Source organism: Jaculus jaculus, chromosome 1 (genome assembly GCF_020740685.1).
Source record: "Jaculus jaculus isolate mJacJac1 chromosome 1, mJacJac1.mat.Y.cur, whole genome shotgun sequence".
Taxonomy (NCBI): domain Eukaryota; kingdom Metazoa; phylum Chordata; class Mammalia; order Rodentia; family Dipodidae; genus Jaculus; species Jaculus jaculus.
In genome coordinates this window covers 268956177-268972906 of record NC_059102.1, presented here as the reverse complement: position 1 = coordinate 268972906, position 16730 = coordinate 268956177, and the positions used below count along the sequence as shown (strand labels likewise).

The window sequence follows — 16730 nt, the reverse complement described above, 5'->3', positions numbered from 1 at the left end:
AGTCTGTCTTCGCTGCTGCTGATCCCCAGGGTGCATGAAGAGGTTTGTGGGATGAACAGTCTCCTGGGAAAGAGCTTCAGCAGAGTCGATCCACCCTTTGGATTTAGAGCCACCCTTGATATCCATGCACCCTATAGGCATCCCTTGCTGTGGGCTTTCAGATGTCTACCTGGCTCAGTGTCCCTGATAATTATGCCCACCCTCTCCTCACCTTTGTGTAAAGAATAAACCCCACTTTCTACTGCAGATGTCAGATGAGCGAACTAGCAGACAAGGAGAGAGAGGGCAGCAACCTCCACTGAGGACCTTCCCCTGTGCTCAGCACAGATGACACACAGCATATTCAGCATGGTATTCAGGAAGTCTCACACCCCCCTTCATGCTCATTTGTGGCACAGCCTTAGGCGTACCATCCCTTCTGGCTCACTAGAAAATGAGCCTTCAACGTGCTGGTTCTGATGTCACTGGTGGGTTGTTGAGATGAAAATTACTGTATATCACTAGGAAGGCTATTCCTGGCGCACCAGTATCTGCCTTACCTTTGTGATTGTGACTACTGTTACTGCCAGCCAGGATTTGTAGCAAAGTTGCAGTTGACTGTGGAGTGGGCTCCTGGAGAGCCCTCTGGGGCCCAGGGTGACAGTTGCTGTGTGGTTGGTGTTGGTTCTGAGCCTTTTCAATGGGAGGGCTGCCCTCTTGACTCTGGTTAAAGGGAATAGGTAACTGGACTACAGAGAAAATGTCCTGATAAAACTGGGACATCCATGGTGGCAACATTTGCTTCTGGGTCTCTTCTGGGCTAAGCGGACTGACCTGAGACCACTGTGTATGAGATGAACAATACGAACAGATGTGCACCTCTAGTCGGAGCAGCCTGATCCAGTGTTCCCTGTGTGCCAGACAGCATGCTGTGCATGTTTAATTCTCATTCAGTCCTAAGTGAAGCATTGGCCTTTTTATTTTATAGATGGAGAAAATAAAGCTCCAGTTTATACAAGGTCTGTCCATTAGTGAAGGACAGAGCTGAGATTTGACTGTCTGTCTGTCAGGCTCTTCTGCTACATCTGAGTAGCCCAGCAGCAGCTGTAGAACTTGGGTTGAGCACAGGGTCTGCAAAGACTGGGGTCGGCCTGCCAAATGGCCTTGGACACTGGGGAAGATAGCAAGCAGTGTTATGAGCCCAGCCCTACCAGTGCTATGGGATCAGATATCAGAGCCACAGGTCTGCAATGCAATATCCTGCTGTTTAGTTCCTATGTTCACAGGGCCCCTTTGATAGGGATCTGCTGCCTGAGGTGAGAGAAAAAAGATGGGAGGGTTGGTTGTCTGTGCATCACATCTTGCATCCAGGAAATGAAATGGAGGACTGGTTGGAATGTAACAAGAGCAGCTGGTAGTGGAGGATGGGCTTTATCTCCATCACTTTCCTCGGGGTTCCTGCTGCCCTTTCACAGAGCTCAGGTTGAAAACCACAAAGCCAAAGGCTCTGGGTCATAAATGGAAGGCTCTGGAAGGAGTGGGGGCTTCAGCGAATTTCTAAAGGGTAGACATGTGAATGACAGATCTAGGAATGAGGGCATCTGAAAGGCTCACTTGAGACCCACAGCAAGGAGCCTGACTTAATAACCATGGACCTTCTGTTACTGAGAACATCCAGCTATGGTGGGGACAGGGAAGGTTGTGGAGGAAAGTCTGTTCCCTGTGGGAGATTTGGCTTAATGAATCTGAAAGTCCTTCCCAAATCCCTTATCCTAGATTCTAGAATTTTATAAAGGTTCTTAGGTATGCTATGAAAGTCACTCAGACCCTGGGATTTCCAGGACCTTACAACAGTCCTACTTGTCCCCACAGACTCAGATTGTGTTGGTATAAAACAAGCCAGACCATGACGAAAGGAAGGAAAACCAGGAGATGGCCATTAAAACTAGGCACTGGAGGGCCATGGTCCCAGGACTGCCTCTTTGAAGCAGTTTCTTTTGGGGTCAGGAGAAACAGGGCTAGCAGTGTCCAAGGTGAATCCATCATCTCAGGCAATGAAGCACATAAGTTCAGGTCAAAGCTGAGGACTCTCAGGGAGACTGAGATAGGTCTGAAGGTATCTCCAACCTCACAGAATATAAAGCAATCTTCCTCACAGTTGAATCTGCTCCTAACCCACTGCCATGTTATCCACATTTTTTAATAAGTTAGGAGGAATAAACTCAACAGTGAAAGGATAAGTCAATTCAGCATTTGCACACAAACACACGCACACACACACACAGGCACGCACGTACACACACACTCATGTGTGCTAGAACTTTCTCTGCGTATAGAAACTTAGAATAGATGTGCCAACCATGTCATGGCTGTCTTCCAAACGGTGCCTCAGGCACCTCAGACCCTTCTCTCCTGTGTTCTGCTTCCCAAGCTGCCCTTTTGAAGGCCCTGCCATATTCTAGGTGAACAGGCTTGGAGGGCTGTGCGGTGAGAGGTTGTGTGTGCTTGGAAGGATTGCACATGGTTTCCACTCACATGGCCACCATCTTAAGCTTGATTTCCCTCTTCATCATTACCCACAGTGATCACTAAGCCAAAAGTGAAATTCCTCCCAGAACAAGAAATGGACTCCTCCCAAGCTACCCCTTTCTGCCCTAGACAGTGATATTAGAACATTCTTTCTTCCTTTGAGTTGGAGTCACTTTGGTGGAACACCTTCCTTTTGGTTCTGCTTTAGAACCGGAACATTCTAGCTGCCTTTCTTCAATGTGTACAAATTTGTTGCTATCTAGAGCGATTATAAAATCCACCATCCAAGTCATGGCTCTTGAGAATGGAAGAGAAGTTACGGGAACTGGAAGCACTTCTGAGACACCAGACATGAACTGGGTGACAGGGATGTGTAAGCGCCACTTTTGCCCCTTCTGAACGTTTGGTAGCCTCGCAGTTCTGCGTCCATAGCCACAGGGGTCTCTGATCACCAAATATGCACTGCAGCACCATGGAGAGTCGGGGGTGTCCACAGGGACTCAGTAAGCATAGACTATCTGTTAAAGAGGGTCTTCTCTCTCCTCCAGGGACTTTGTGAAGGCTTTTATCCAGTTTAAGAAGCCCATTGTGGTAGCCATTAATGGGCCAGCACTGGGTCTGGGCGCCTCTATTCTACCCCTCTGTGACATCGTGTGGGCCAGCGAGAAGGCCTGGTTTCAGACACCTTATGCCACCATCCGCCTCACGCCTGCTGGCTGCTCCTCCTACACCTTCCCCCAGATCCTGGGTGTGGCACTGGTAAGCCTTCTGTTTCCCTCACAGCCTCCCAATTTGGGATGTAGGTGCTTGGGCCCCAGCAGGATCCCTCCTCTGTTTTGGAATTAGAATATGAATTAGAACATATAAATATTTTATGAATGGAACGGGAGATCCTGTAGGCTTGTAGGACATATCCTGGCTTCCCTGGCTATTCCAGAATTGCTGGGAATGAAGCCAGGCTGATTTGGTGTCTCTGAGCTCCTGGTATCTGATGTAGAAATCCAGCAGGGATGATGGTGATGTCCACTTACTGAGCATCAACTCTGTGACAGAGACCATACACACATTGTTTCTTCATTCTTACTACGACCCAGTCAGGGTGAGTGTTTAGGAGAGCCATGTACTGTAGCCAGTAGCCCATAATCTCTGTCTGAACAATTACTGCTGTCTTGCTTTTGCCAGTCCTATATAGATGCAGGAGCCATCCACACTGGCCTGACTGGTAGCTTCCACCCAGCACTCTTCCCTTCCATTAATAGAAGGAAGAAAGACCAGTGTGATCACCCAGGAAACTCCTTTAGGCCAGGCATGCTAGGAGCACATTCTCCTCATTAACATCTCACTAGCCAGGACTCCCTCATGTGGCCACATCCACTTCCAGGGGTGGCAGAAACTGCTCTCCAGCTGTGTGTCCCAGCAAGAAGAGGTGAAGGGATTGTGGTCTCCTCCCCTGTGGAAATTGGTGAGATTTTCATCTTACAGATAGAAAGTTCAAGTCAGAGAAGCCAAGAAATCTCCATAGTACCAGGTTGGGCAGCAGCAGAGTCATTCAAGAAGCCATCAAGTCCAGTGTGGTCACAAGTCTGAACAGGATGCCTAGTAGAAACAACAGGGCCCAGAAAATACTCATGGTGTGTAAGGGCCGAGCACAATTATTCCCGGTGGACAGATGTGTCAGTCAAGACTTAGAGGGGCTAGGGAGTTGTCTAAAGCCACACAGAACAATGGCAGTCATGGGATTTGGACACCAGTTATTTATGACATAGTCTGTGCTCTTAGCCCAGCATGATGTAAAGTAGAGCTGCATTTGAGGAGGCTGTCTGAGGTAAGTATCATCAGGGCCATAGAAGGGGTAAGAAAGCACAGCTACGGGGCTGGGAACCTGGCTCGGTGGGGAAGTGGATTGTTGTGCAAGCATGAGGATGGGTGCTTACGTCCCCAGCACCAACCTAACATGCTGAGTGTGGCATTGCATGCCTGTTCCATCAGTGCTGGGAATCTTCCCTAGGGTTTCCTGGATAGCTACTCTAGTGAATTGGTGGGCTTTATGCTGCACCCAGGCACCCTTTGTCAGCTCACAGCTCTCACATTGGTGCTCAAGCCAGCCTGTGTTGATGTCAGTGCTCTGACCTTAGCTGTCATGCTCTGCTCAGAATCTCAGGAGGCCCTCTCATCAGGCTTCTCTAAGAACCCACTGAGTGCTGGGCACTCAATGCCTCATCAGCAGTTCAGGGTAAACAGGGACATGGGTTCTTCTCTTTGAGGCTCTGCCCCAACTTGGTATCTGGATGGCAGTTCTTCCTTGCTCAAAGAGGATCCCTCTAAGGACCAGACTTTGAATATCATCATTTGTTCCAGACAGAGAGGACACAGTGTAAGGGCTAAGCAGGCAGTGAGCTGCGCAGTGAAAGCTTGCAATGAAAGGTGATAGGCACTAGGTGAGGGTGAGGGAGAATAGGGCATAGGAGGGCAAGCTGAGTTGGACTTGAGCGATGCACACCAGGAGAGAGGCTGAGACTTTGTAGCAGTGAAGAATTGAGCAATGTCTGACTGGACACTGCAGGAAGCACCCTACAAGCAAATTCTGTAGGTCATGGGATACCCAGAAAACTGCCAAAGCAGTGCTCTCTGAGTGTCAGGGTCAACCCCACAGCCCCGGAGGCTGAGCAGCTTGCAGAGTTGCTCCCTTCGCTCCATTGTCACTGAAGTCTCATGTGTTCCCTTGTTTGGAATGGATTCCAGGGTACTTCTTTCTACTTCTTAATTCTACCAGAAGGAAAATTACCATCTTTAAGTAATCCTCGGTTGTCTGAGGCAGCCTACATCTAGAATGGCCAGATGCTCTGGAATACTTTGGTGAGGACCAGGCAGAAGACGTCACACTTTCGGGGTTTCTTCTTTCTCTTCCTTTGCATTTCTGACTCCAATTGATTCCACGAGGCAGGGCTGTTTAGGCTCTCCTTTTGGGGCTTCTGGATAACACAGATGTTCTGTTTTCAATAAGGGCACTGAAAGAACATTGTTGGGGGTGACTAGGAAGCTTTTCTGTATAGACAGAGCCCTGTGTGTCTCATACATACCAAGGTGTAAGCACAGGTGATCTGTGTCTACATTTACAGGAGCAGATATGGCAAACTTCCACTTCTCAAAGTCTCACAGCTTCATTTGAAGGCCTGGAAGATATCATTCTGTTCCCTGTGGTGTGAAAATGGCCAGGTCTGTCCTGATTTTAGGCATCACCTCTTCTGTTTAGTAGGCCCAGAAGGTAGGATAGAGAACACTGTGGGGGTACCTTAGGTTGCCCACAACCTCATCGGTAGTAACAGCTTACAGGTAAACATCTTATCTTTGATCACAGCCATGTGATCTACACAGTCTCTGTCCACTCACTCTAGTTCCTCCCCATTTTTTTTTAAATTTATTTATTTGAGAGTGACAGACACAGAGAGAAAGACAGGTAGAGGGAGAGAGAGAGAATGGGCGCACCAGGGCTTCCAGCCTCTGCAAACGAACTCCAGACGCGTGCGCCCCCTTGTGCATCTGGCTAACGTGGGACCTGGGGAACCGAGCCTCGAACCGGGGTCCTTAGGCTTCACAGGCAAGTGCTTAACCGCTAAGCCATCTCTCTAGCCCTCCTCCCCATTTTTGTGGCCATAAAAATGCTAAAACTTTTCAGTATTCTCTCTCCCTCCCCCTTTCTCTTATTTCAGTCACTTCTAAAACTACAACACTGTGTCTGATAGAGTCATGTTCTTCTTTCTGACTGAGTTCTTGGGCCGCTCCTTATATCCTATATGTAGGAAGGAGGAAGGAGAGAGAAAAAGATGCTTGTGTCCCATAACCTTGTACAAAAACATGCAAACAGCGGTCTGAAACCTCCAAAAGAGCTCTACTTCTTAAAGATTCTACCATCTTCCAAGAGCATCAATCCAGCAATGAAACTTTTAGCACTTTGGGGAACACTTAAAGTCCAAACTAGAGCCCTATTATGACAGCCACAAGTTTTAAAACTGGAAAATACTTGGGAGTAGGGTATGGAGGCAGTCAAGATGAGGGCAGCCAGGGAGGGTCCTTCCCGCCCCTTATGTCACGACAGAAGCACAGTGGCCGGAGACACCCTGTGCCTCCTGGGAGACGCTTCTCTGCCTTAGTGCTACCATACTGTGGTTGCCAGTGATGCAGACATGTCTTACTGGCTTTAATTATTTTCAATGGTCCCTCTTCTAGGAATTTTACCCTCCCTCCCTCCTTCCTCTCTCCTTTTCCTCCTCTTCCTTTCCTCGAGGACTTACTTCTCTTCAGAGTAGTGAGCCCTTGGGCTAACTGGCAAAAGTCTATGCTGAGAGAGGGACAGCTCATCCCATCCTGTGCAGCCAGAGAGCATTGCTGTGTGGGTAGATCACCTCTTCAGCAGGCAAGTATCAACACTGAGATAGAGACAGTACATGCCCATCCATGGGTCAGCCTATGGAAGTGGGAGCACTGTTGAGTAAACAAAGCCACAGTAAACACATGGCTACTTTTTAGAATTTAATGAAAGCTGTGACAAATGGTTTTATGTTCTTATATAGTGTATCTGATTCCAGGTTGTGAATCCTGCCTCCAGATAGCAGAGGCAGCACGGGCTGTCTCAGGGTTTCCTAAGGGACACAGGCAGAGAGCTCCGAGTCCTCAGCCTTCTCCTGTCATTGCTCTTTCAGGCTAATGAGATGCTGTTCTGTGGGCGGAAGCTCACCGCTCAGGAGGCTTGCAGCAGAGGCCTGGTGTCACAGGTCTTTTGGCCTACAACCTTCAGCCAGGAGGTCATGCTGCGGGTGAAGGAGATGGCTTCCTGCAGTGCTGTGGTAAGTTCTCATGTCATCTGTGTGTCGTCCTTCCAAGTAGACCCTTATTATAGATGAGGACATTCAGGCTCAGAGAGACAGATGGACTTAGCTAAGAGGGAGTAGGCCAAAGACTTTGTTGCAGTGTGAGAAATGCTGCCTCTCCGTACTGAGACTAAAACAGAGGGCAATGTTCAGTGTATTTCATATTCCCCTCCATGCCCACCCGGAAGGGGCTCATGGGAGAGAGCTGTACTCCAGGGTAGCATGAACTGATTTAAGAGAAAATAACTGAGCACCCATGGATGCACAGACCACTATGGCTTCCAAACAAAGGAGAAGCTCAGGAAAATATGGGGCAATGCCTGTCTTCAAATCCCTGTATATAAAATGCAGGGGATATCCCAGGGTGATGAAGCCAGGACATGCTGTCCCTGTATTTTACTTCTTCTGTCCACCTAGCTTTTGGCTTTTACTTTTTGACTATGCAGATACACCAGAGAACAGATAGATAACACCTCCATATAGGTGCCAATTTTTAATTAGGTGTTGATTTTATCTCATGACAGTGACTCTGAGCACAAGAAGAGGGGACTTTCCTGTGGGAAAGTGAGGAAAGTCCAGACCTGAAGCCCCATGGTCACTTAGTTCTGGAGCTGACATACAGGTTCTGGAGGCATAAGAGACAGGAAACACTGGGCTGAGTCTGTAGAGCCTTTGCCTCCTGTCCCTTCTAGTACCTCCAATCAGTTGTACTGGTTCTGCTGATGCGACCTCCTTCTCTTCTCATCAGCCATTTATTGAGTACCTGCTGTATATGTGACCCACTTCATGGGAGCCTCGCAGTGAAGAAAAGGAGGGATAAGGATGGTCTCTGCAGCGGTGAACACATGTAGGCCATGTGCCTTGCTGATCCTGTATGGATTAACTTTTAAGTTACTTGACGACTAGGTTTCATTTACTCACCCCACTTTGTCTGTGGCTCCCCTGGCTTCATATTAAAAATCCTGCACCCAAGGAGACCCCACAGTTCTAGGTAAATGGGTGTGCTTGACCACCCTACCCTCAGCTTTCCAAAGAAACAGGGGGAGAGTTCAAGCAGAAGAAATAGCAAGCACGGGCAAGTCAGATGCCAAGAAATCCATGCAAGCTTAAACAGTTACTTGTGTCCACTATGTACGGGAGACACTGGGAGGCAAACCTGAGCATCAGTGGGGAGTGGCTCTGCATTCTATGGATGGGGGAGGCATGCAGAGGAAGCAGCTGTTGAAAAGACATCAGGAGAACTGGCCTTAGGAGAAGCCAGCCCAGGAGAAATATCTCAGTCTGCAAAAGCCAGCAGTTAAGGATCCAGGAACTTCGGGGTAACTTTGCAAGAGAGAAATATTTCTGGCAGGGTGAAGCCAATGGATTTTCTGGTGCCCCTAGAAGGGAAAAATTCCAGGGTGAGAGAGGTGGTCAGAGCCTACATTCCCACTACCCTGCAGCTCCCATCCACTAGAAAGGTCAGTCCTTCTTGGTTGGTTACTAACACCTGGGAGCTCTCTTCTTGTTTTTTTTTCTGTGTGAAAGGATTTGGGGATGGTGAGCCTTGACCTCAGTGGAGGCTAGTGGAGGCCATTGGAGGCAGTGGAAGGATGTTTCAAGACCTCAGTTTCTGTAGCACCTGAGAGAGGCAGCAGTGCTGTTCTGGAAATAGCCAGACCATCAGAGGTTTCCTGTTGTGCCTCCACCGAGCCACCCAACCCTCCTCAGTGTCCTTCATTTCTAATGGGTGAGGGATAAAAATCTACCTGCAGTTAAGAGGAGTAAATGAAAGAAGTCAGGACAAGTACTTTCTGTGGTTCCTATAAATGGTGATTATATTGGGGTTATTAATACTGCAATTATACTTGGCACTGTGGTTATCATTACTCATTACTACACTTAGTATATTAGAGTGCTTGTCAATTATTACTGTGATGGTTGCTCTCCTGTTGCTATATTATACATTACTATAAGCATCGTGTGACTCCTGATTATTACAACTTATTACTATGGTTATTTCTATGCTTGTTAAAATTCAAAATTATTAGTGCTATGATTTATGTAATTATTATCACCATGATTATTGACACCTACAGTTGCTGTTACTCAATGCTGCAATTATTATTACTGTTATCACTGCTGCTGTTACTACTAAGCTTAAAAGCGACATTGCTATTGAGGTTGGTCTTATGCATACTTTGACAACCATAAGTTCATCTCATCATCTCATTCTATGACCCTTGAATTAACCTTTTCCTAACAATGAAAGTGAATCCTTGCATGGCCTGGCGAGGTCAAAAGCAGCATATTACAGACTTTGTCAGGAACCTATACAGGATGATGCTAAGTTCATGTCACCCTTGACTAAAAAATAAGTCTCCTGTGGCCTAGGGTCCCATGCCTCCCCCAGCCATCCCAGGGGCATAGGACTCAATATCTTGGCCAGCTGGATGCCATTCAGGGAAGTTCTGGGAAAGAGCCCTTGCAGGCTTAGGCTCAGGCTCAAGATAGTACTTGCCTCTGACTGTGGACAGGTTGGTTAACCAGGCCTGTGCATTTTCTTCCAGGTTTTGGAGGAGTCCAAATGCCTGGTTCGAAGCTTCCTGAAGTCAGTGCTGGAAGGTGTGAATGAAAAGGAGTGCCTCATGCTCAAACAGCTCTGGAGCTCTTCCAAAGGCCTAGACTCACTATTCAGCTCCCTACAAGACAAGATCTATGAAGTCTGAAGGGCCTCTGCTCTCCAGGCCCCATGCTCAAGGGCACCTGACTTTCAACTTGGCCCTGTGTTCCTGCCATCGGAGCCCAGGTTCCACCCCAGCCAAGAGTTCATCAAGGTGTCTCTTGACACCTAGGATTGTGTCCATTCCTCGTGTTCTTTGGTTGTTCCTCATTGGTTTGATTTCATGTGACAGTGGGAAATGAAGCACCCTTGGACTCCCCACATCTCAGCCCTGCCTGAGCTGCAGAGCTTTCCAGGGCGACATCTTCCCAGGGCTCCACTGGGCATCACTGTCCTTTCCCTACTTGCTGAAATGCACCATCTTGGTCCAGGAGGGGAAGACCATTCTCCCCCAGCCTTCCAACTCAGGCTGTGTCCATACAGTACCTCCGATTAGGAGACAAGGCCATCGTGGCTACATGATTAAATGTTGATCTTGGACCAGGGAAATGATCATCTTAGGAGATTCACGGACCAACGTGCTCGTGAGTGTGTAGGCCTGGCTTCAGTCTCCTCTCCGATGCAATGCTGTGTGACTATTAGGGCTTGGTATTAAAATCCAACCAAGTAATTTACAAACCCAGATATTGTACATTTAGAAATGTTTTGTTAAATATATATTTTTAAAACAATGTAAGTGGAAATTCTGATAATTTATGTGTATTATATGTAAAGCTAGTTTTACAAAAATAAGAACTACTAGGAAAATGTTTTCTTTTTCTTTATTTGGACTTACTTTATTTATTTATTTTGTTTATATATTATGAAATCTGTTGTTCACACAGATTTTATTTTCATACTGCCCTGGACCAAATACTATTCAAGATTTATGCCGTTTGGTGCATTCTAGCAATGAACCACATAGATAGAGGTTCAGAGATGGGATAGAAGGATTTCTGTGGATTGAAAGGAACAGCTCTGTACAAGACCCTGGGTGTGTAGCTGCAATGACATAATGCTAGTTCTTTACTTACGTCCTTGGAAGAAATCATGGTGGAATTTTCTCTTGTACTCACTGTCTGTAAGGAGATCAAGGGCTCTCATAGCCCTAATGGTCCCAAAACACACCCACTCACTGTGTGATGTTAAGCAAGGCTGTAGAACAAGCCCCACTGGGGTGGGCATGTAACCAAGACTAAGGTATTTTTCTCTGGGATGAATGACTGAACTTGGATTTCAGAGGCTGTTGCTCCCATGTGAACTGTGAGTTCTGATTTGGCCTTTGCAGAGGTTAGAAAGTGTTTCCAGCCTGCTGAGCTGTCTGCCTCAAGTTAGTAAAGAAAAATGGAAGGGTTCTAATTAGAGGTTCAAACTTGTTTTGGATCCTGCACCCAGAAAAGCTAGACTGTTGGTGTAGTGGGTTGTTCTCCCTCTTCTCCTTCCTGAGTAGCCAGGAAGCTACTTTCTCAGTACTTTCTCCTGCAGGAGGCTAGCTGCCCCAGGAAGGACAAGTGGAGAGAATACATGGCCGTGAGATTTGACCTCAATAAACAGCTGAGTGTCTATGCTAAAGCTTAGAGGAATGCCCCTTTAAATAGTGAATCCCACATGTATATGACTTCCTGGTCCTTAGGATGTCTTTGGTTAGCTCTATAGAAAGGCTTGAGAGTTCACAAAAGTTCAGGAGGAGAGGAAATCTCTCTCTTCCTCCCTCCTTTTCCAGCCTTTGTCACCTTGGACCACAAGGAACAGAAAGGACAGCCCTCTTTGGCTGTGTTCAGCCCCTGGAAGATGGAATTGAAGCTTGGGTAGCTTCCTTGTGTCCATGTAGGTTGCTGTAACAATGTACAGCTGAGTGTAGGGAGTTAGGACAGGGGATGTCCTGCTTCTTCCCAGATGCCTGTTGTCCCTTCTCTCTTTGGCTAGTTAGTCTTACATACACTTCCCCACAGCCCTTAGATGGACATGTTCTTGCGTGTGTGAGGGAATCCTTACCTGTGCTTCTTCCTGTGTTGGAAAGGCCCTTTGCTTTCTGTTTAGCAATATGTACAGAAACAGGGTCAAGAAACTCCTTTGTGTCACTGTGCATCTTTGTTTCCCATAGAACCAGAAATGTTTTAGGGTTAAACATAGAGCTGCAAACCTCTGAACAAACCAAGGATCTGTAATGACTAAGGTGAGCATAGAACCATTTCCAAGGTAGAGTTCATACTGCTAATTGTAAGGATTTGAAAGGACAATACATGTCTTGGTTATTTGTGTGAACCGAATTAGTTACTCCATCTGCTTCAGCATAGACTGCACTTCAGGAGTTTCTGCTTTTTAGATAATTAGTTTGGGCAATGAGTATATGAAATCCAGGGGACTTACAGTAAATTGAGCTGGGATAAAATATGTCTATGGTTGTGTCATGGTTTATCCTAATACCTCTCTTGAGGTAGCATACAGACTTTCATTTTTTCCCTTGTACCCCAAGTGTCCACTCTCTTTACCCATGGGATCCTTCTGCCATTCCTGCTCCTGGGTGGGTCTTTGAGAAATTATGGATAGTTTTGGCAGCCCAAACTCAGAATTCTTTTGGATTTGGAGGAATAGCTAAGGGTAGGAAGTTGAAAGTACATTCTCTTAGCCAAGAATCTTTTTAGCATGCCACTTGAGACTCCTTTTCCCTGTATGCTCCACCCCTGATGGTGGTGACCCCCAGAATTGTTGTCAAGATGGTCACCCTGTCAACCTTTGGAAGCCACTGCCAAATGTGGACATTCTGTTCATGTATCCCTTCTAGTTTAGAAATAATGTCTGAGGGTAAACACCATCAAATTTTCTTGCTAAGACTAAAATTGGATAACTAGAGGAAGGAAATAGAGAATTGATTTAAACTCTCATTCTTGTTTGATATAGATTAACCTAGGAAATGTTCTCTCCAAAGCATGAAAGTACATATTCTTCCATATGAAGCTTAATATGAGGGTGAGATGATAATTGCAACAGACTTTGAACAATGCAGCTGTGTCCCTGAATGCCCACATTTACAAATAGCCCTGACTAAATGCTGACTTGCATTTCCCATTACTAATAGTTGGTTTAAAAAACTTAAAAACCTTTCAAAAAAATTTTAAAAAATTTGTACCTTTTTTAATTTGGCATATATTCACATTCATGCAATTTTCCAATCTAGTTTCTGTAGAAATTTTTTAACAAAGAGAAACAAACAGAAACATCTGCAAATCTTCCTAAGTAAATATTGAAAATGAAGAATTGCTTCTCTTCTATGTTTTCGTGTTCAAATACTTAGATCTGTTGTATATATTAGTCAAGAGACTCTCACTAATATACACAGTATTTAAGACTCGAAATGAGATTTGTTAAGTATTTTATTTTATTCTCTGTAAATGGTTTTATAAACTCTTTAAATAAATCTATACTTTGTAGATACTTCTTTGGGGGTTGTCTTGCATGTATATTTTTGTTGTAGATAAGTGTTGCTTAGTTTCTGCAAATTTTTGTTTAAATGCTTACAGACTTTAATACAGTATATATTTTCAGAATATAAACTTTTATATTTCTGTGGTAAGTTAGGATATGCGTTTTAGGCAATCTTTTCCATGAATATCACTTGTTCTTTTGAAAAATAGCATACTGGTTTGGTGCCAATGTTTTTTTATTTTTGTTGTTGTTGTTTTTATTTTTCTATCTGATGTTCTTATACTGTTAACAGCAGATTAATTTCCTTTTTCTAGAAGTCATTGTGTTTGAGTATAATTTGAAAATGCATTGAATTTGTGAATAGGCCTTACCATTAGAATCAGTAACCCTTCCAATCTTCATAACTACATGTGTAGTTTAAGATCTCATAAATTCTCACTGTGTGGCAGTTGATGGAGTTTGTGAACAGAGCCTTAAGCTTGTTGAAAAAAAAAAATAAAAGGGTAATACGGGTTGTTTTCTCCATGTAAGCCATGCTAGGCTCATTGCAGTCTGTTAAATCATGGCTCATGAGAAGAGTGTGGTTGAATGGATGGCGGCAGGGACCAGGTGGATTCTTTGGTGATTGTCTTTGTCCATAAGATTGGACTAAGGACAGGTTTTCTGAGCCACTTTTGTTCTATTTGCATAGTTTAGACACGGTCATGGAGAGGGCTGCTGCTTCATCGTTTATTCAGACAAATGACATTTCCTGCTCCTGACCCTGGTGTGGACCCCAGGTTCCTCATGGGTGGCCTGGAGAAGGTCAGTAATCCTTGAGATGTTACAAAGTTTACATGTGAGTCTTACTGTGTTGACAATCTAAAGTTGGTTTTAGTTCCATCATCAGCATTGCCATGTGTCCTCCATGTCTCTTCTGGTACCTCTGTGTGTCGTGAGTCATACCAGGCTGAAGGTCAGCAAAGGTGCTCTAGATGCAGAATGTGCCTGTCACTGCAGGGCTGTTTCAGTGGAGTGGAGTCATGGAGCTATCCGTGGTGGGTCCACTATGTCTGGGAATCTAATAAAACCAGCTAGGACTTGGACTTAATTTCCCTCCCACTCCAAAAATAATTCTGATTCCACACTCCAGTAATCACCAGCTGGTTGTCTTTACCAACATTCTAAATGAGATCTTAAGTTCAGTGCTGTGGTATGCTGGGATCATTTAGTCCATCCTTAGTAAGTATTTAGGGTTACCTGATCAGCCGTTAGGTTGGAGATGAGTGTGTGTTTCAGTCAGAAGAACTGATGTCTAGGGCTAAGCTTCAGCTCTGACATCTCTGGTTGAGCCTACCTTGTCAGTGCAACATCTGGCCCGATGCTGAAGCTCTTTGAGTCCAGGAAGTTCAGAGGGTAGAGTTTTCCATCTAGTATTTGATTTGTCCCTGTGCCATTAGTCCCAGCTTGAAGTCATTTGCCAATGTCTACATTGACAGAATTGTGAAAATACTGCCTTTCATAAAACCAAGGACCAAAGAATTCCCTTATTCCAACCAAGCACGAGTTTTATAGGTTGTAGGCACATCTGGGCAAGGGTGTCAGAACTTGATGGCACAGAAGAGCCATTCAGTTCCCCCAATTTCAGAATCCTCTGGATAGTCATGCAGAGGGGTTCATTGTCACATTTTAAAAGGCTCTGAAAGAGGAGTTTCTGAGATGGAAACTCAGTATCTCAGGTGGGTGTTTGTGCTGTGTAGTTCCAGGTCATTTTTATATCATAAAGTGGAGGTCTGGCATTCCTTCTGGCATCTCACCAGTGTAGACTTCTTCCATTTGCACACAGGCCTCCAGCAGGGATCATGCAGATGTATCTATTCTGTGCAGTGTCATCCCCAAGCTGCAGGCCCCCACCTCTTTTGTTCTGCATCAATCTATTCCAGTTCCTGCTTGGCAAAGCAAAGTTCTCCGTTCTCCCACCAGGTGATGGTCCATTCTCATTCATGATGTAATCATTTATCCATTTACCAATTGAGAGATGACTGATGTTGTAGAAGTGCTATTCTATTGGTAAGGCTTATTACCAAACTTCTGATAATGAAGCAGGCTACCAAAAACTTACCCAGCCCATCCTAGGAGTGCTCGGGTTTGATCATGGATGTAGCACACATACCAAAATCCAGAGACCTTTGCAAATTAGGCTACTCGTTTTATTTTGCCAGATTGTCATTGGGAGAGTCTTTAACTAGTTCTGGATATTTGTAAGTATGAGTCCTCATAGAGTTATAAAGCAGGTGCGCCTGACCCACTCTCACCACGTTGTAAATATTTTCCCAAACTGGGTGCAGTCCTGAGGAGAATAATCTTCTGATTTATCAAATGCTGACTGTCTAGAGCAAATTGTACACTCTCTTTGTGAATGGTCCTGTAACGTGTATGAACACATTTCTGGGTGCCTTAGAAGTTGTATTTTTCATGTGTGCTAATATGCAGTATTTATACATTGTGAGAAGCTGCTTTGAATAAAAAGGTTGAAATTTTGCCTCCATTTTGCTTGTGTTTCTCCTTTGGACATTTATGTAAAGCTTTCTCTATTTGATGTGTGGTGTGCATGCATGTGTGTATGTTGTAGGTAAAACTGTGTTGTGTGTGTGTGTACCTAGAGGCCACCATTTTAACATTTATTATTTAATTCATTTCTGTGTATATTCTGTGTGTGTGTAGTATATGCATGTGTGTGTAGATGTATATGTGTCCAGAGATCACAGGAGAATGTCAGCTGTCCTCTTCTGCTTTATTTCCTTGAGAGGGACTCTCCCATTTAACCTGGAGTTGTCCATTTTGGGTTTAGACTGGCTAACCAGTGAGCCCCAGGGACTCTCCTAGCTCCATTCCCCTCAGCACTATTGTTACAGGAATGTGTGACGACTCCCACATTACTACTCCACCTTATTTCTTGAGATGGGGCCTTGCACTGAAGCTGGAAGAGCTAGCCAGCCCCAGGAATCTATTGTCTCCTCTTCCCCAGGATTATATCCATGCAGCACCAAGCCTGGCTTTTATATGAGTGCTGAAGCCCCAAATTCACATTTATATGGCAAGCACTTTGCTGACAACCATGTCCCCAGCCCCCAGTATGTAACATTCACAAACAAGTTCTGTGGTTTCTGAACAGAGACGTTCCTGGGGCCTCTTGGAAATTGTATCTGGGTTCTATGACCTCCACCTAGGTCTGGCCTGAGGCTTCAGGTACTCAAAGAAGCAGTTACTAGAGAAGGAGTGAGGAATGAAAAATCCTTGATGCCAGA

General features: G+C 45.3%; 1 protein-coding gene across 2 annotated transcripts in view; it reads left to right on the top strand.

The window, feature by feature from the left end:
- The window catches only part of Cdyl2 (chromodomain Y like 2), a 222778-nt gene extending 209407 nt beyond the window's left edge, over positions 1-13371 (top strand). For both annotated transcript variants that reach the window (XM_045141491.1, XM_045141492.1), the window contains exons 5-7: positions 3057-3267; positions 7209-7352; positions 9926-13371. In XM_045141491.1, the coding sequence (XP_044997426.1) occupies positions 3057-3267; positions 7209-7352; positions 9926-10084 (514 nt within the window). In that variant the 3' untranslated portion in view covers positions 10085-13371. The remainder of the gene's footprint in view (positions 1-3056; positions 3268-7208; positions 7353-9925) is intronic.
- Positions 13372-16730: the final 3359 nt, after the last annotated feature.